Consider the following 14,710-nt stretch of genomic DNA (forward strand, 5'->3'; position numbering starts at 1 on the left):
TATGGACTGATACGTCGTAATTAGACATGTGTTATGCACAGGTGACTTTCTACTTTGTGTAGGTAAGGACTGATTTCATCCAAAGACGAACCGATGTTTTAGCAAAAATTAACTTTGAGACAATGAGGTAGTTTTTTCTACAATTGAAGGGACTGAAAAATCACTTCAACTCAAGTGAAATTTTGACTCGATGAAATTTGAATCATCCAAACTCAAATTACAAAGATATAGAAGGGAAAAAAATCGAGACTTTAAAATTATTTAGACTCAAACGGAATTTCGACTCCAGCAATTTCAAGACAAGGAGTTTCAACTGTATATACAATGAACACATACCTTCTCATTGGGGTGGTGCTCCTACTGGGAGTCATTGGTGCCAGGACAGGCATGGCTGAAACAATATACAGGTAGATGTAAACAATTTGGTAAGTAAATGACATACATTTTGTTACATATTTCACATCTCTGGATACTATACATCTGCATTACATTTTGTCCAGCCTCCAAGTCAGACTCTAATACATTACAATGTAGAGAGACTCATTTGAGCTCAGACCAATAGGATTTAACGAAAAATCAAATGTGTTAAAAGAAAGGAGGAATTTAAGTTTCCAGGGACCCAAGGCTATCCCTTTAGTGTTCTTACATTCCACAGATAGATTGGCCTTTTCCTCACGGCGTCCGAAGGAGTTTTGCGCAATCACAGTATACTCTCCTTTGTCGTCTCCTTTACAACGGCTGACCTTGAGCTGATACTCATTTCCCAGGTACTTCTGCATGTACTTGACACTCTGGGTGAGCTGGAGGTCATTGAAGTGCCTGTAGAAACATAGAACAAACACTGACAGTACCTTAATACAAACTGTGTCATTACCCTCATACAAGTTGTCGAGTGATTGCTCTCATCCAAACCAACTCTGTGCCCTCATAAAAACTGATCAGTAACCTCATACATAATTTATCTCATACAAACCAATGAGTCAGACCTGTCAACATACAAATTTAGTTGATATCATCATACATTGACTTGACAAAGATATGTCTAGATGATACTAACCAGGTGATAATTGGTGGGGAAGCTGCGATGACCTTGCAGTCAAATCTTGCTGACTGATTCTCACCAACCACTACATTCCTGGGGCGACGAATAAACTTGGGGATGGCCTCTTTACGATCTAAATACAAGAAAATACATCTTATCTTTCATCAAACAAGAAAACATGTCTTGTCTTACTTAAAACAAGAAGACATGTCTTATCCTACATCAAACAAGAGAACATGTCTTATCCTACTTAAAACAAGAAAACATGTCTTGTCTCACTTAAAACAAGAAAACATGTCTTATCCTACATCAAACAAGAAAACATGTCTTGTCTTACATCAAACAAGAAGACATGTCTTATCCTACATCAAACAAGAAAACATGTCTTGTCTTGTCTTACTTAAAACAAGAAAACATGTCTTATCCTACATCAAACAAGAAAACATGTCTTATCCTACTTAAAACAAGAAAACATGTCTTATCCTACTTAAAACAAGAAAACATGTCTTATCCTACTTAAAACAAGAAAACATGTCTTGTCTTACATCAAACAAGAAGACATGTCTTATCCTACATCAAACAAGAAAACATGTCTTGTCTTACTTAAAACAAGAAAACATGTCTTATCCTACATCAAACAAGAAAACATGTCTTATCCTACATCAAACAAGAAGACATGTCTTATCCTACTTAAAACAAGAAAACATGTCTTATCCTACTTAAAACAAGAAAACATGTCTTATCCTACTTAAAACAAGAAAACATGTCTTATCCTACATCAAACAAGAAAACATGTCTTGTCTTACTTAAAACAAGAAAACATGTCTTATCCTACTTAAAACAAGAAAACATGTCTTATCCTACTTAAAACAAGAAAACATGTCTTATCCTACTTAAAACAAGAAAACATGTTTTATCCTACTTAAAACAAGAAAACATGTCTTATCCTACTTAAAACAAGAAAACATGTCTTGTCCTACTTAAAACAAGAAAACATGTCTTATCCTACTTAAAACAAGAAAACATGTCTTATCCTACTTAAAACAAGAAAACATGTCTTGTCCTACTTAAAACAAGAAAACATGTCTTGTCTTACATCAAACAAGAAGACATGTCTTATCCTACATCAAACAAGAAAACATGTCTTGTCTTACTTAAAACAAGAAAACATGTCTTGTCCTACTTAAAACAAGAAAACATGTCTTATCCTACTTAAAACAAGAAAACATGTCATATCCTACTTAAAACAAGAAAACATGTCTTATCCTACATCAAACAAGAAAACATGTCTTATCCTACTTAAAACAAGAAAACATGTCTTATCCTACATCAAACAAGAAAACATGTCTTGTCTTACTTAAAACAAGAAAACATGTCTTATCCTACTTAAAACAAGAAAACATGTCTTATCCTACATCAAACAAGAAAACATGTCTTATCCTACTTAAAACAAGAAAACATGTCTTATCCTACATCAAACAAGAAAACATGTCTTGTCTTACTTAAAACAAGAAAACATGTCTTGTCCTACTTAAAACAAGAAAACATGTCTTATCCTACATCAAACAAGAAAACATGTCTTATCCTACTTAAAACAAGAAAACATGTCTTGTCCTACTTAAAACAAGAAAACATGTCTTATCCTACTTAAAACAAGAAAACATGTCTTATCCTACTTAAAACAAGAAAACATGTCTTATCCTACTTGCAATTTTCCATATATCACACTCAGAATTTGGAAATTAAAGAATGTATTTGAGATAAAGAAATTTACTTAAAACAAAATATAAAGCATCTGAGGGCAGTAGCTTGATCAGATGTACTCACCGAAGTAGGCATCAAAGATGTTGTATTCCTTGGGTCTGTGTTTCCTCAGTGAGCTGTAGTTGGCAATACGACCAATAGCAGGCATGGGGGCTGGCCAGTCAGCCTGTCAAAAACACAACCATTTAGTCAGGGTATACGTTCTTATCACCATTATTTATCGTTTAAACATTGATAACATAAAGCATTGAGTCATGATAGAATCTTTGATAACAATCTCCATTGTAGGATAAGTAAAGATTTTTTAAAATGTGTTTCAAATATGAAAACAAACCTATTCTCTCTATAAGGTTTGAAACTGCATGAATTTGTTATTCCCTTATTTTTTATCAAATCTGTATGATAGATAAAAATTCAATTTTTTTCTTTCTTTTGGCTATCCGACAGCACCTGATTTTTAAGCATACCACAATTTCACTTAATGAAACAATGATATATACACATGCATAAATGTTTATAAGGAGTAGAGCTGTTGTGTTAAAATTGGACACACTGGACTGAAATTAATTACTCTTTCTTACCAATAGACAAACAGCATGCAATTTTCTAGACATGACATGTATCAGGTGAAAAGTAAACACATGCAGGTGAGGAAGGAAATGATTGGCTAGAATCCTACATTGATGGACGGGGAAAACAGGGGTCGAAGTTGAGTCCACAGGTCTCGGCTGTAAGTGTCCTGGACCACACAAATAGAAATCAATATTAAAAATCCCAACAAAAATCTGCATCTAACACAAATAAACAAGGTAAGGAATCTGTTGGTGTATAAAACACACTGTTAATCGCATTAAAGTCTATCTAGCAGAACACACTGCAAATATCTAATTTTACAAAAACCCTGGCACCATTCCAAATGATTTTCCTATAATTCATGAAAATTGAGTAATGTCAATGAATTTACGAAAAGACATGCAGGAATGGATGAAATCATGCTATAATGAGTTTACATTCTCAAGACAGCCAACAAATTTAATAAGGACTGTTTTTAGCGTGTTTAGAGCGATATGATACATATGGAAAAATGTTTTTTTAATATTTCTTAACATCATGAGACGATTAAACAAAACAAAAAATTCCCAGGTTCATATTTTACAAAGTTCTGCTGTTGATATTGAGAAAAACTACACCAGGAGTTTTGTTTTCTGCAATGTTTTCTTTGTGGCTTTCAGTTCATTTTTTTTTATAAAAAGACTTCTAGATTTCTATCATTATTTCTGATATAAAGTTAATTTTCAGGATGTGTTAATTTTTTGTACAAGAAATATGAGAGATTAAAAAAAGAAAAGAATCTCCATGCATGATTTCATTAGCGGACTAGTTGTATTGCTTTTTGGAAAAAAATACTCAGGAGGATTTCATTGCTTATGCAAATGATATCTAAAAATCAAGAAACTTATATATATCTACATATGTTGGTGCCATGGAAAGGGAGATAATTAATGTAAGCCAAGGGAGGTAATAAAAACAAAATAGGAAAACAAGGAAAGGTTCATTCCCTATGTATTCTATGTATCTAGTAAATAGGACAGCAGAAGCTTTATGTAAACATGCACATCACTTACATAGCGTTGAGCAATTCTAGCCCGGATCTTGTCATAACGACTGGATGGAATTCTGGTCTGGCGGTCACTAAGATCTCCCTGCAGAACAGTAAAATTTGAAATTAAATCACAAATATAGACACTAACAGCATTAATTACAGTGAATATTTTACATTTGAAATATTAAGCAAACCAATAAATTGATATATAAGAACAGGTGAATTATTCAGCTTTAGGTATATGGAAACTATGATGTTCTATATGTCAGCACGACAATGATTACTACACACTATATAAAATTCAGAGCATGAAGTGATTAATTAGCTATACTAACCTTGAGCCAAGCATGTTCCAGGCACTCATGTACAGTCATTCTCCTCCTGAAAACAAACAACAGTGAGAGGTAGAATCAATCATTGATAAAATCTTACATCTCCACCCTCAAGAAAGTGTTTAGCCGGCCAGCATCAGACTGCAGCCCCCACACGAGGGTTGAACTATCTATGTCTATGGAATATATTCATATTTTGGATATTTCCTAATAGATTTACAAACTTACTCATCACTGGTAAACAAAATTGACGACGTCATCCAATTGTTCCACTGAATTATGATGCCACCTTACATGTTGCCAGTATTCTTATCTTGTGTAAAACAGATCTTTCCCCTGTCTTTAAGTGATGACAGATTCTATTGATCGTTTCTCCTCCTGTGACATTTTATCCAGGGGTTGTCAGATACATAGGTACATACTGCTACTCAAACAGATTTTTTTTAAGTACTATATATAGCCATACATGTACTGTTTTTGTGTTTATTTTGTGATATGAATCATGAGTTGAAGCAACAAGATTCTTAAAAACTAATGTTTTTAAAAGATGATAAAATTTAAGTTTTGACATATACTGCAATTCATAGCTAAGGAGACAGGTTTGTGTCATGTGGGTTTTGAAGCACTCGTATCTGCATTTGTTTTTAACCATTACAATTATATAGTGCTTGTGGGTGTACATACGTAGGTTGTTTGATGAGCAATTTCCTGATGAAGTCCTTTGCCTCAGGTGAGATTGACGAGAACGCATCCTCAGCAAACTCCCAGTCGCACATGGATACATTCTGTAGTGTCTCCAGGTCATCCTCACCAGCGAAGGGAGACAACCCACTAAGCCTAAATAGTAAGATGTATTTCACATTGAACAAAATTCCTTCCTTGATTTGACAATGACTGTGTTTTAACAGTATAGCTAGATCAACATTAACAGATATCAAAAAGTGAAAATTATTCAATAAGATGGCAGCTACAAAGACAATCATAAACCTTACTAAGGATACTTTACTTACTTTTTATTATAACCAACATTCAAAATCATTATTCAATACACAGGTGATACAAAAATTTGTTTAATTCTTCTCTATTGCGATTATAATGAAAACATCTGAGTAAAATCTTACAAGACATAGGCCAGTACACCAACAGCCCACATGTCAGTGTAGAACCCAACATGTTCCCTGTCCACAATCTCCGGGGCGGCAAACTCTGCCGTGGCTGTAGTGACCTTCACCTTTTCATCAGGGTTGAGTTTGGTAGCAAGACCAAAGTCAATGATCTTTACACCTGTGCTCTTCTTAGTCTCACACATAACATTCTCGGGCTGTTTAGGATAAATGTCTATATTAATGACTGTACAAGAAAATTTTACTTATTAAAGAATTTAAACAGACCTTGTCTGAGGTCGCTTTATTTGCGTATGTAAATGGCAGGTTTTTTTTGATCCAACAGCCATTTTTTAAAAATGATATATATTTTTTAAAGATATTGAATTATTAAAGAAGATTACAAAGTAGTTGTACCATGAAGGAAATATAAGGAATATTATTGTATTTTAGAAAAGTCAAATCAGAATTAGATTTGTTTACCTTAATGTCAAGATGGACAATGCTATTTTCATGCATATGTCTCAGACCATCACAAACTTGTCGTATATAGTTGATGACCTCAGCCTCGTTCATCTTATAGTCATCAGCAGCTATTCTATCAAACAGCTCGCCTCCCGCCAAACTAAAACACAGAAAATTTAAGTCATCAACATCTATTCTATCATACAGCTCACCTCCCGCCAAAATAAAACACAGAAAATTTAAGTCATCAACAGCTATTCTATCAAACAGCTCGCCTCCCGCCAAACTAAAACACAGAAAATTTAAGTCATCAACATCTATTCTATCAAATAGCTTGCCTCCCGCCAAACTAAAACACAGAAAATTTAAGTCATCAACAGCTATTCTATCAAATAGCTTGCCTCCTGCCAAACTAAAACACAGAAAATTTAAGTCATCAACAGCTATTCTATCAAACAGCTCGCCTCCCGCCAAACTGAAGCACAGACAATGTAAGTTAAAGACCTGTTGACTTTATTCCTGAAACTGTAGGAGTTTATCATTCCATGACAGATCATGCTGAAATCAGACTATTCAGTGGTAAAGAGAACTTTTCCATACAACGACAGTTTCTATGTGAACTACAGTTAAATGATTTCAGTACATTAACGCATTATGATGTGGAGCACTCTTTCCTACATCTGATACTGCTACTTTTTGTAAGTGTTTATCATTGACAATGAACATAGTGAAATTAAATGCCTCACCAATATTACAAACTATACAGTATCTTTACTACCAATATAAGTTATAGCAGATTTCACACTCACAATTCCAGGACAAGAATCATCTCGTATTTGTCCTCGAAGGCGTCGTGGAGGGTGAGGAGTTTGGGATGGTGGGTCTGATTCATGATGTTAATTTCATTACGAACAGTAGCCTTGTCAAGCGGATAAGGAGTGTTGATGAACTTAGCCACAAACACACGTCCAGTCTTCTTCTCAACACAGCGATGGACAACACCAAAGGCTCCACTGCATAAACAGAGAATGTAAATGTAAACTGACAAATCGTCATCACTACATATATATATATATATATATGTATCCTCCTTACTTACTCACAAAGCTACATCCTATTATATATTTAGATACTTCTTTTGATCTGTTGTGAAAAATTGTACAAAAGACACACAAATAGATATCACCTTTAAATACAAATTATACAACTGTTTTGTCCCTCTAGGAACCTTCAGTAATGTTAAAAGCAAAAAAATTGTTGATGTCTGAAAAATCTTCAACAAAATCAACATGATAAACTGTAAAATATTAATTAATTGTTTGTGATAAATATAAAATTGGCTTTATCAAATATGAATAATAATTATAATAAACTTTATCTTTATTTTACAACAACTGCAAAGAAAACTTTTCCAACAAATGTTAATTGCTTTTGTTGGCCCGGATGGAAGCACACGAGGGGTCTTACTGTGGAAAGAAAACCAGAGTACCCAGGGAAAACCCACGTGGTCAGACAGGGGACCCCATACTTTTCACATCCATACATGGAATTGAACCCTGAATGGCTTGGTAAAAGATAGTGCTTTTACCACTGTGCCACCCAACCAGAAATTTGAATACACTCACCTTCCTAGCTCCTCCAAGATGTCATAATAATCATATATGTTGTCCTGTTTTACAGTGACAGGCTGGGGAACATATTTCTTCCATAAATCTTCATCTATAAACAAAGTTAAATGATATTTAACCACAAGGCTATATTGTAATCTACTTTGATGGGATTGGATACAACTACTTACTAGTATATACAAAATAGGAGGGATGTCGGATCTTTATGTACGGCTTATGGATATAGAAACTGTTCACAAAACTTAAGTCCATAGATAAATTACACAAGAAAAAAGTAAAGAATACCTAAGAAAGCAGCATCATCACCTCTAATGTTATGTACCAAATAGGAGGTAAAAGTTTTGTGGTGGGACACTGGAGCTGACTCTGACTCAATGGAGATATGAGAAGATAGTATAGGCTTAGTGTTATTCTGAGTCAGCTAAACAGAAGTATAGACTTACAGAATCTATCATAGTCAGCAATCTTTGGTCCTTTGCCTCGGATCTTTCTACCAAACTCATCTGTAAATGGAAAACTAGAATTAGTCATTGTACAACGTGTTTTATCAGTTATAGAAGCAATGACTGGATATTTAACAATGACACACACAAACCGGACACAAAACATACAAATATTTTTATCTTGTATCTCATATTTTTTCACAATGTCTGCTTACATAGTTATTCTATGTTTTGGGTAACTTCGACATTAAACAATAAGGTGAAGTTTGAAGTAATGTCTCCCTGAATACCATCTCCTTAAGTACGGATATCAACAAAGGGGCAATAACTCTGGAAATAATCAACCTGATTGATAAATCACTATTATAAAAGTTTGTTTAGCACAGACCAAAAACAAAAAAGTTCATAAAAGTTTGTGGATAGAGTTAACAATATAAAGTCAGAAAAAACTTTATAAAAGGATGTGACAAAAGGGACATAACTCCAAGGAAAATCATCGAAATAAAAAATAACTTGGCACCAACGTCTTTTAAAATGAGTGAAACATATCTCTGCCAAATTGGGTGATACCATACAATAGGAATTTCAAAAAAACTGAAAGGAAAACTTAATAAAACACTTTTTGATATTATTACAATAAATTCAAAGAACACAGACTGAAAGAAACTCTGTCAAACAGACACTCAAACCTGTCTATAAAGGCCATTTTGGGAGCAGCAAAACGTGGCCTTTACACACAGGTGACTTTTATATACAGGTTCAATTACTTTAAATTGCAATATATAGGGAAGCAAAAAGTGGTCTTTATAGACAGGTAACATTTGTATAAAGGGGGTCTTTTACACAGGTTTGACTGTATTCCACAAACCTTCCATATGTTTCTTCTTTTTCGATTCAATATCATCAGTTTTAATTGTAGCTGTAGGTTCACAAGGCTCGCTAAGTCCGTACAGATTCTCGGCAGCCACACGGAACTGATACTCCTTATTACTCTGAAGGCTTGTCACGTTATGGAATGCCATTCTGTAAAGATGGAACACATTCTCATCATTCTCCAGTGTTGGTTGACTGGTCACCAGTTATCCATTATGACTTATATTGCTAGGGTTTGTCTTATCAACAATACTCAAAGTTCTTTAGACATTATATAACCAGCTGGAGGGTACCTGGATATTTGAATGGTATGACCTTAGGACAAGACAACTCTAACTTCTATAAGATCAGGGTGATTTTTACCTTGTACTTGCGATGCGGACCCAGTGTTGAGCTGGGGGTTCACACTTCTCAATCACATAACCAGTGATGAAACTACCACCGTCATTCATGGGCGGTTTCCAAGACAACACAACTGAATCTTCACGAATATTTTCCACAACGGGGAAGCGAGGAGGATCTGGGCGGTCTACAAAAAAAAAGAGAAAATTTTCAGGTAAAAAAATATATTTTGATCTATTACATTAATGTTAAAGAATAATCTGAACACTATAATCAGTGAGCATGTATTTTAGAAATATCACAGGGAAGCCAATCGAAGGCCTGACTTCAAACAGATCACGACGCTAACAAAGGGAGACAATTTCCCTTCCTTTGTACATCTATACACTCCATTCATCTGTTTTCTGTGTCATTGAAGGGATCAATACCGACAATTTGTCAGACATTTGGTGTTTGTTTCAATGTATTGCATGTTTCTGGATCGTTACAAACTGATGTTCGGAGGTGATGTTGATGTTTTGTCATTAGCAGACAATGATAAAAAGAACGTTCTTCCTATTCAAAGTTCAGGGGCTAGTCAATCAGAATTATAGGACATCAGAGAAGATTTATCAGAACCCTTGAAAGTGTTTCAACAAACATGATAACATACTGTTATGTGGCATATCAGTTGTGAAACAGACCTAGATACGGGATAAATTTAAGAACTATACATACCGTTAACCTGTATTTTAATCACAGCTTCATCTGTGCCAAGGTCATTTTCCAAGATGATCCTGAAGGGTCCGTCATGTTCCTTGGTTGCGTGGTTGATAGTGAGAATGGCATGTCTCTCGCCCACCTCCTGGATGTAGTCCTTACCTCGCAATTCCTGACCATCACGTACCCATCGTATAGATGGTTTGGGGTTACCAGTGAATGGAATTTTGAGCACAACTGGTTCTCCCTTCTCGAAGGTGCTGACTTCTTTAAACCTTGCTGGAACATTGACCTTGGGAGGAGCTGTGGATTTCAAATTTTTTACATTTTGATTTGAATTAATCTTTGTGAATCTAATTCTTCATATGTATAATTTTTAGAGATAGTCAATTTTCATTTCAATGAAATTTGAGTATTCTTAATGACTGAACATCAACATTTTCAAACCTGTGTCAGTATATTTTTTAATCTTCATGTAAATGGGAGTTAATTCATTCTTGGTATTATTACAGCATACTCAATCTAGACTATGACTAAGACAACATATTTCTACAGAACTTTTTCTTACTACAATTTCTAACAACTCAAATATGAACAAAGAGACTGAGAACCATTACTTAATTACAAAATCATACTTTTGTCAAGAATGTTAAATTGTGTATTGACATTAACTAGGAAACATATGAAAAGAAACCTTATTAATAATAATACATACATTTGATTTCTAGGTCAGCTCTGGAGCCGCGGGATCCTGCCTTGTTTACAGCGCGGACAGTATATTCATCCTGATCCTCACCAAATACGTCCTTGATGGCCAACGAGTAGATGTTTCCATCATTGGTGATCTCATACCTGCCTCCATCATACACCTCACGACTTCCCTTAAACCTGTAAATGAAAAGCAGTCACAACTAATTCAAAAGTGATCAGACACACATATGTATTGTTAAACACTACTTAAAACCATTAAAATGTTGTGAAAATTTTAATCAATTAAAGTTGTAAAAATCATTAAAAGTAACCATTATTTTCAAGGTGTCACTTGACAGCAGTGAAATGTAATTCACAGTTAAATAAAATGTCTGTACATTGGAAGTAGTACTGGTATGTGTAATTCTGACTTACCATGACACTTCTGGTTTAGGAGTGCCAGTGATTTCAACCTCAAATCTAGCTGTTTTTCCAGCAACACATTGACTCTTTCTGAGTGGATGGACAAACTCTGGCAGTACAGCAGCTGTAGAGACAAAAGGGTAATGTTTCTTCTTAAAATAATTTCACACTTAGACAATTATAGAACATTCCTATCAGTCTGCATTACAGTTTTAACCATCCAGACACCAACACTTCCAGGACATGACTGCTTGCTGAGACCAGTATGTTATTTTGCAAACAAAATTTCACCTTTTTACAGAACATTGAGTAGTTTGGGAGTTTTTCTAATAATTCTGTAACCAGTTGATTTTTTTCTTTCTTTTTCTTTTTTAAGATTTCACTTTTTGAGGTCAACCTTACTCACCATCAGGGTCCTTGATCTTTACACTAGTGGATGCCATAGAAGGCTTGCTCATGCCAGCCTCATTCTCAGCAAATACACGGAATTCATATTGCTTGTCCTCAATCAGGTTGGGCACATTGAAGATGTTGGTGGTGCAGATCTGACTGTTGACTCGAGTCCAGTTGTCGGTACGGTGCTCCTTCTTGTCAATCCAGTATCCAAGGATACGACCACCGCCATCAGAATGGGGCTTCTCCCAGGACAGACTGGCAAAGTCTCCTCCCACCTGTGTTACCTCAGGTACACCTGGTGCTCCCGGAGCATCTGTCAGGTAAAATACAGGTAAGACAAATATAACATTCAAAACTGCTCACGGAAGACAGAGACTAATATCAGCTACCTAAAATTATCTTTAATCTTCAAGAAAATATTGTGATGTTACTTTATGTAAAATTCACCCTTTCCCAGAAATATGTTTGAGAGATCAGATATTAGGAAAATTTTCACGAACACATATGTACAATTATGCCACATACCAAACTGCATCTTGGCAATGATGGGGTTTTCAGCTTTGAGCGGTTCGGATTGTCCAAATTCATTGACAGCTGACACTCTAAATAAGTACTGGTTGTTTTCAAACAGCCCCTGAACATCCTGCTGGGTGTCCTGAACACATAATATACAGAGATATCAATGATTACTTTTCAGTCATAATGATGATAATACATTTACCATAATATTTAGCTTTTGTCATAAACAGTAAGCAGATCTTTTCCACAGTTGTCTCCCTTACCTTAGATGTAAATTTGACACAAAACATTTGTAAACTTCAACAGTTGTCTCCCCTTCTTTTTTATGTTGACATTTGTCACCCATATTTTATACACCAATAAGATTTGGAAAGACATCAACAGTTGTCTCCCTTACCTTGCAGCGTGAGGACACAGTGACCCAGTAAGGTTTGCCAATCTCCTGTCGTTCTACAACATAGTGTGATAACTTTCCTCCACCAAGTTCCCTTGGAGCCTTCCAGGAAAGACTGCATGTGTTTTTGGTGATGTCTGAAACTGCCAGGGGTCCAGTTGGAGCTCCAGGGGCACCTGTGAGGATAAAAAAAAACCCACCAAAATAAATGTTAATATATAATCAAAAGTAAATCAATAGATCACATTCATCAAGACAAACTAGATATCAATCCTGGTATATTTAGATCTTCTCTTGAAATATTCCTTTTCTTCCCAGAAATTATTATCTTCCTGCAATATACACTTGATCTGTCGAGTATAACATACATACAACAAAGTCCCAGAATTAATAGCTATTTACAATGCTGAAAAATAATGACCTCCATCACACAAACCACTGTGAACAATAAAAAGAAAGGGGAGGTAATCCCAGTTACTTACTGACAACTCCCAGCTTGAAGCCTGTACTAGCAGATCCACTAGCATTGGAGACCTTAACCTGATAGGCTCCAGTGTCATCTTCTACAGATTCTGTAAGGATACAGTTTAAAAACATTACAATCACTAAAAAGAATAAATATTTATACATTAAGGCCAATAATCCACAGAACTACAACAAAAGCAGTCTTTTTTACCCCGTCAGGATGTGTTTTCAGCAGAATTAAGTCATAAAATTTGAATTTATCTAATCTAATTCTATTTTCAAGGAATATATTTTTCAGTTTTATTCTATCATTTGACATAGTGATATACTGTAAAAACATGAATTTTCATTGGTTTTATGGGTACCCTCAATCCACATATAACATGATTTATTTTTGACAAATACAAGAACTAATACTGCTAATCAAAGGTTTGAAATGTCGTGGTGATATTGGCAGATGCTATGTGGCAGGCCTCATCTTCCTTTATATTAATATACTGTAATTCCAAAGCAATCTAATTAATGTTTACATGGAAACTGAAACAGTATTTACCTTTAAGGACTAATACAACATAATCATCAAATTCTGTGACCTTCACACGGTTATCTTGTTTTAATTCACGGCCATCTTTCAATACATTAATCTCAAATGGTCCTGTTCCACTGTAAGGAATCTTGAGTTTGAACTGATCTCCAAGTTCTACCTGTTTGTCTGGTAGTGACTTCTCCATTCTGGGAGGAGCTGAAACAGACATCACACGTGATCATATCGCATACCTGGTGGTTACAACAAAAATTTCATAAGGAAAGACTCAATTTTGCAGGTAAAGCAAAGTTAAAAATTTACCAATGTTTGTTGAAGACAGTACTTCAGCCACCAGTTTTGGATAAGATTTTTGTCAGTTCACAAAAGGAAAGTAAATTCAGCAGAAGTTTTGCATGGACACCAAAAAAGCTTATCCCGTGGCGCGGGGCAAATTTCTGTCTACTTTACATAGAAGTAAAATGCATATTTGTAGGTTTAACTTACACAAGACAGCGAGTTGGCAGGAACAGGATTCACGTCCCAAATTATTTGAAATTTCACAGGTAATCTCTCCAGCATCACTCTCTCCAACGTCAGAAAGAGTAAACATGAAATTGTCATCATTCTGTGTGAGCTTGGTGCGACTGGTATTACCAATAGGAACACCATTCTTATACCTAGGAAACAAATAAGACACATCAGAAAGAGTGAACATAAATGTATCGTCATTCAGTGTGAGCTTGGTGTGACTTATGCAAGCTACAGGAACACCATTCTTTTTCCTCAAAAACAAATAAAAAAACATCGGAGTTCAAGGTAAATCCCAAACACTTTGTATGACAAATCATTTACTGCATTTTTCACTCTTTACAATAGATTAAGTATCTTTTTTCATCAAAAAGAGCATTGGTCAGCTATAAACTAAGTCCTAACAATGGACAGCTTATTACAAAGCAGATTCAAGTTTTTGTAATTCCTTTATATGACCTGATGCGATAAAATC

The 14,710-nt window shown here is 35.0% G+C and overlaps 1 protein-coding gene across 4 annotated transcripts in view; it reads right to left on the reverse strand.

Moving 5' to 3' along the window:
• Positions 1-14,710, reverse strand: part of LOC132544860 (twitchin-like) — a 147,763-nt gene that overhangs the window by 16,896 nt on the left and 116,157 nt on the right. For all 4 annotated transcript variants that reach the window (XM_060208511.1, XM_060208507.1, XM_060208509.1 and 1 more), the window contains 23 exons: positions 14,212-14,384; positions 13,735-13,923; positions 13,199-13,288; positions 12,720-12,892; positions 12,329-12,458; positions 11,814-12,116; positions 11,420-11,531; positions 11,010-11,182; positions 10,313-10,597; positions 9,617-9,782; positions 9,249-9,403; positions 8,381-8,440; positions 7,935-8,028; positions 7,119-7,322; positions 6,328-6,469; positions 5,863-6,062; positions 5,426-5,578; positions 4,745-4,790; positions 4,432-4,509; positions 2,870-2,972; positions 1,058-1,175; positions 647-819; positions 337-391 (listed from right to left, as the gene is read on the reverse strand). In XM_060208511.1, the coding sequence (XP_060064494.1) occupies positions 337-391; positions 647-819; positions 1,058-1,175; positions 2,870-2,972; positions 4,432-4,509; positions 4,745-4,790; positions 5,426-5,578; positions 5,863-6,062; positions 6,328-6,469; positions 7,119-7,322; positions 7,935-8,028; positions 8,381-8,440; positions 9,249-9,403; positions 9,617-9,782; positions 10,313-10,597; positions 11,010-11,182; positions 11,420-11,531; positions 11,814-12,116; positions 12,329-12,458; positions 12,720-12,892; positions 13,199-13,288; positions 13,735-13,923; positions 14,212-14,384 (3,375 nt within the window). The remainder of the gene's footprint in view (positions 1-336; positions 392-646; positions 820-1,057; positions 1,176-2,869; positions 2,973-4,431; positions 4,510-4,744; positions 4,791-5,425; positions 5,579-5,862; positions 6,063-6,327; positions 6,470-7,118; positions 7,323-7,934; positions 8,029-8,380; positions 8,441-9,248; positions 9,404-9,616; positions 9,783-10,312; positions 10,598-11,009; positions 11,183-11,419; positions 11,532-11,813; positions 12,117-12,328; positions 12,459-12,719; positions 12,893-13,198; positions 13,289-13,734; positions 13,924-14,211; positions 14,385-14,710) is intronic.

The sequence above is a fragment of the Ylistrum balloti genome, unplaced genomic scaffold (assembly GCF_031769215.1).
Source record: "Ylistrum balloti isolate Yb309-2 unplaced genomic scaffold, AGI_CSIRO_Ybal_v1 Utg369812, whole genome shotgun sequence".
Taxonomy (NCBI): Eukaryota; Metazoa; Mollusca; class Bivalvia; order Pectinida; family Pectinidae; genus Ylistrum; species Ylistrum balloti.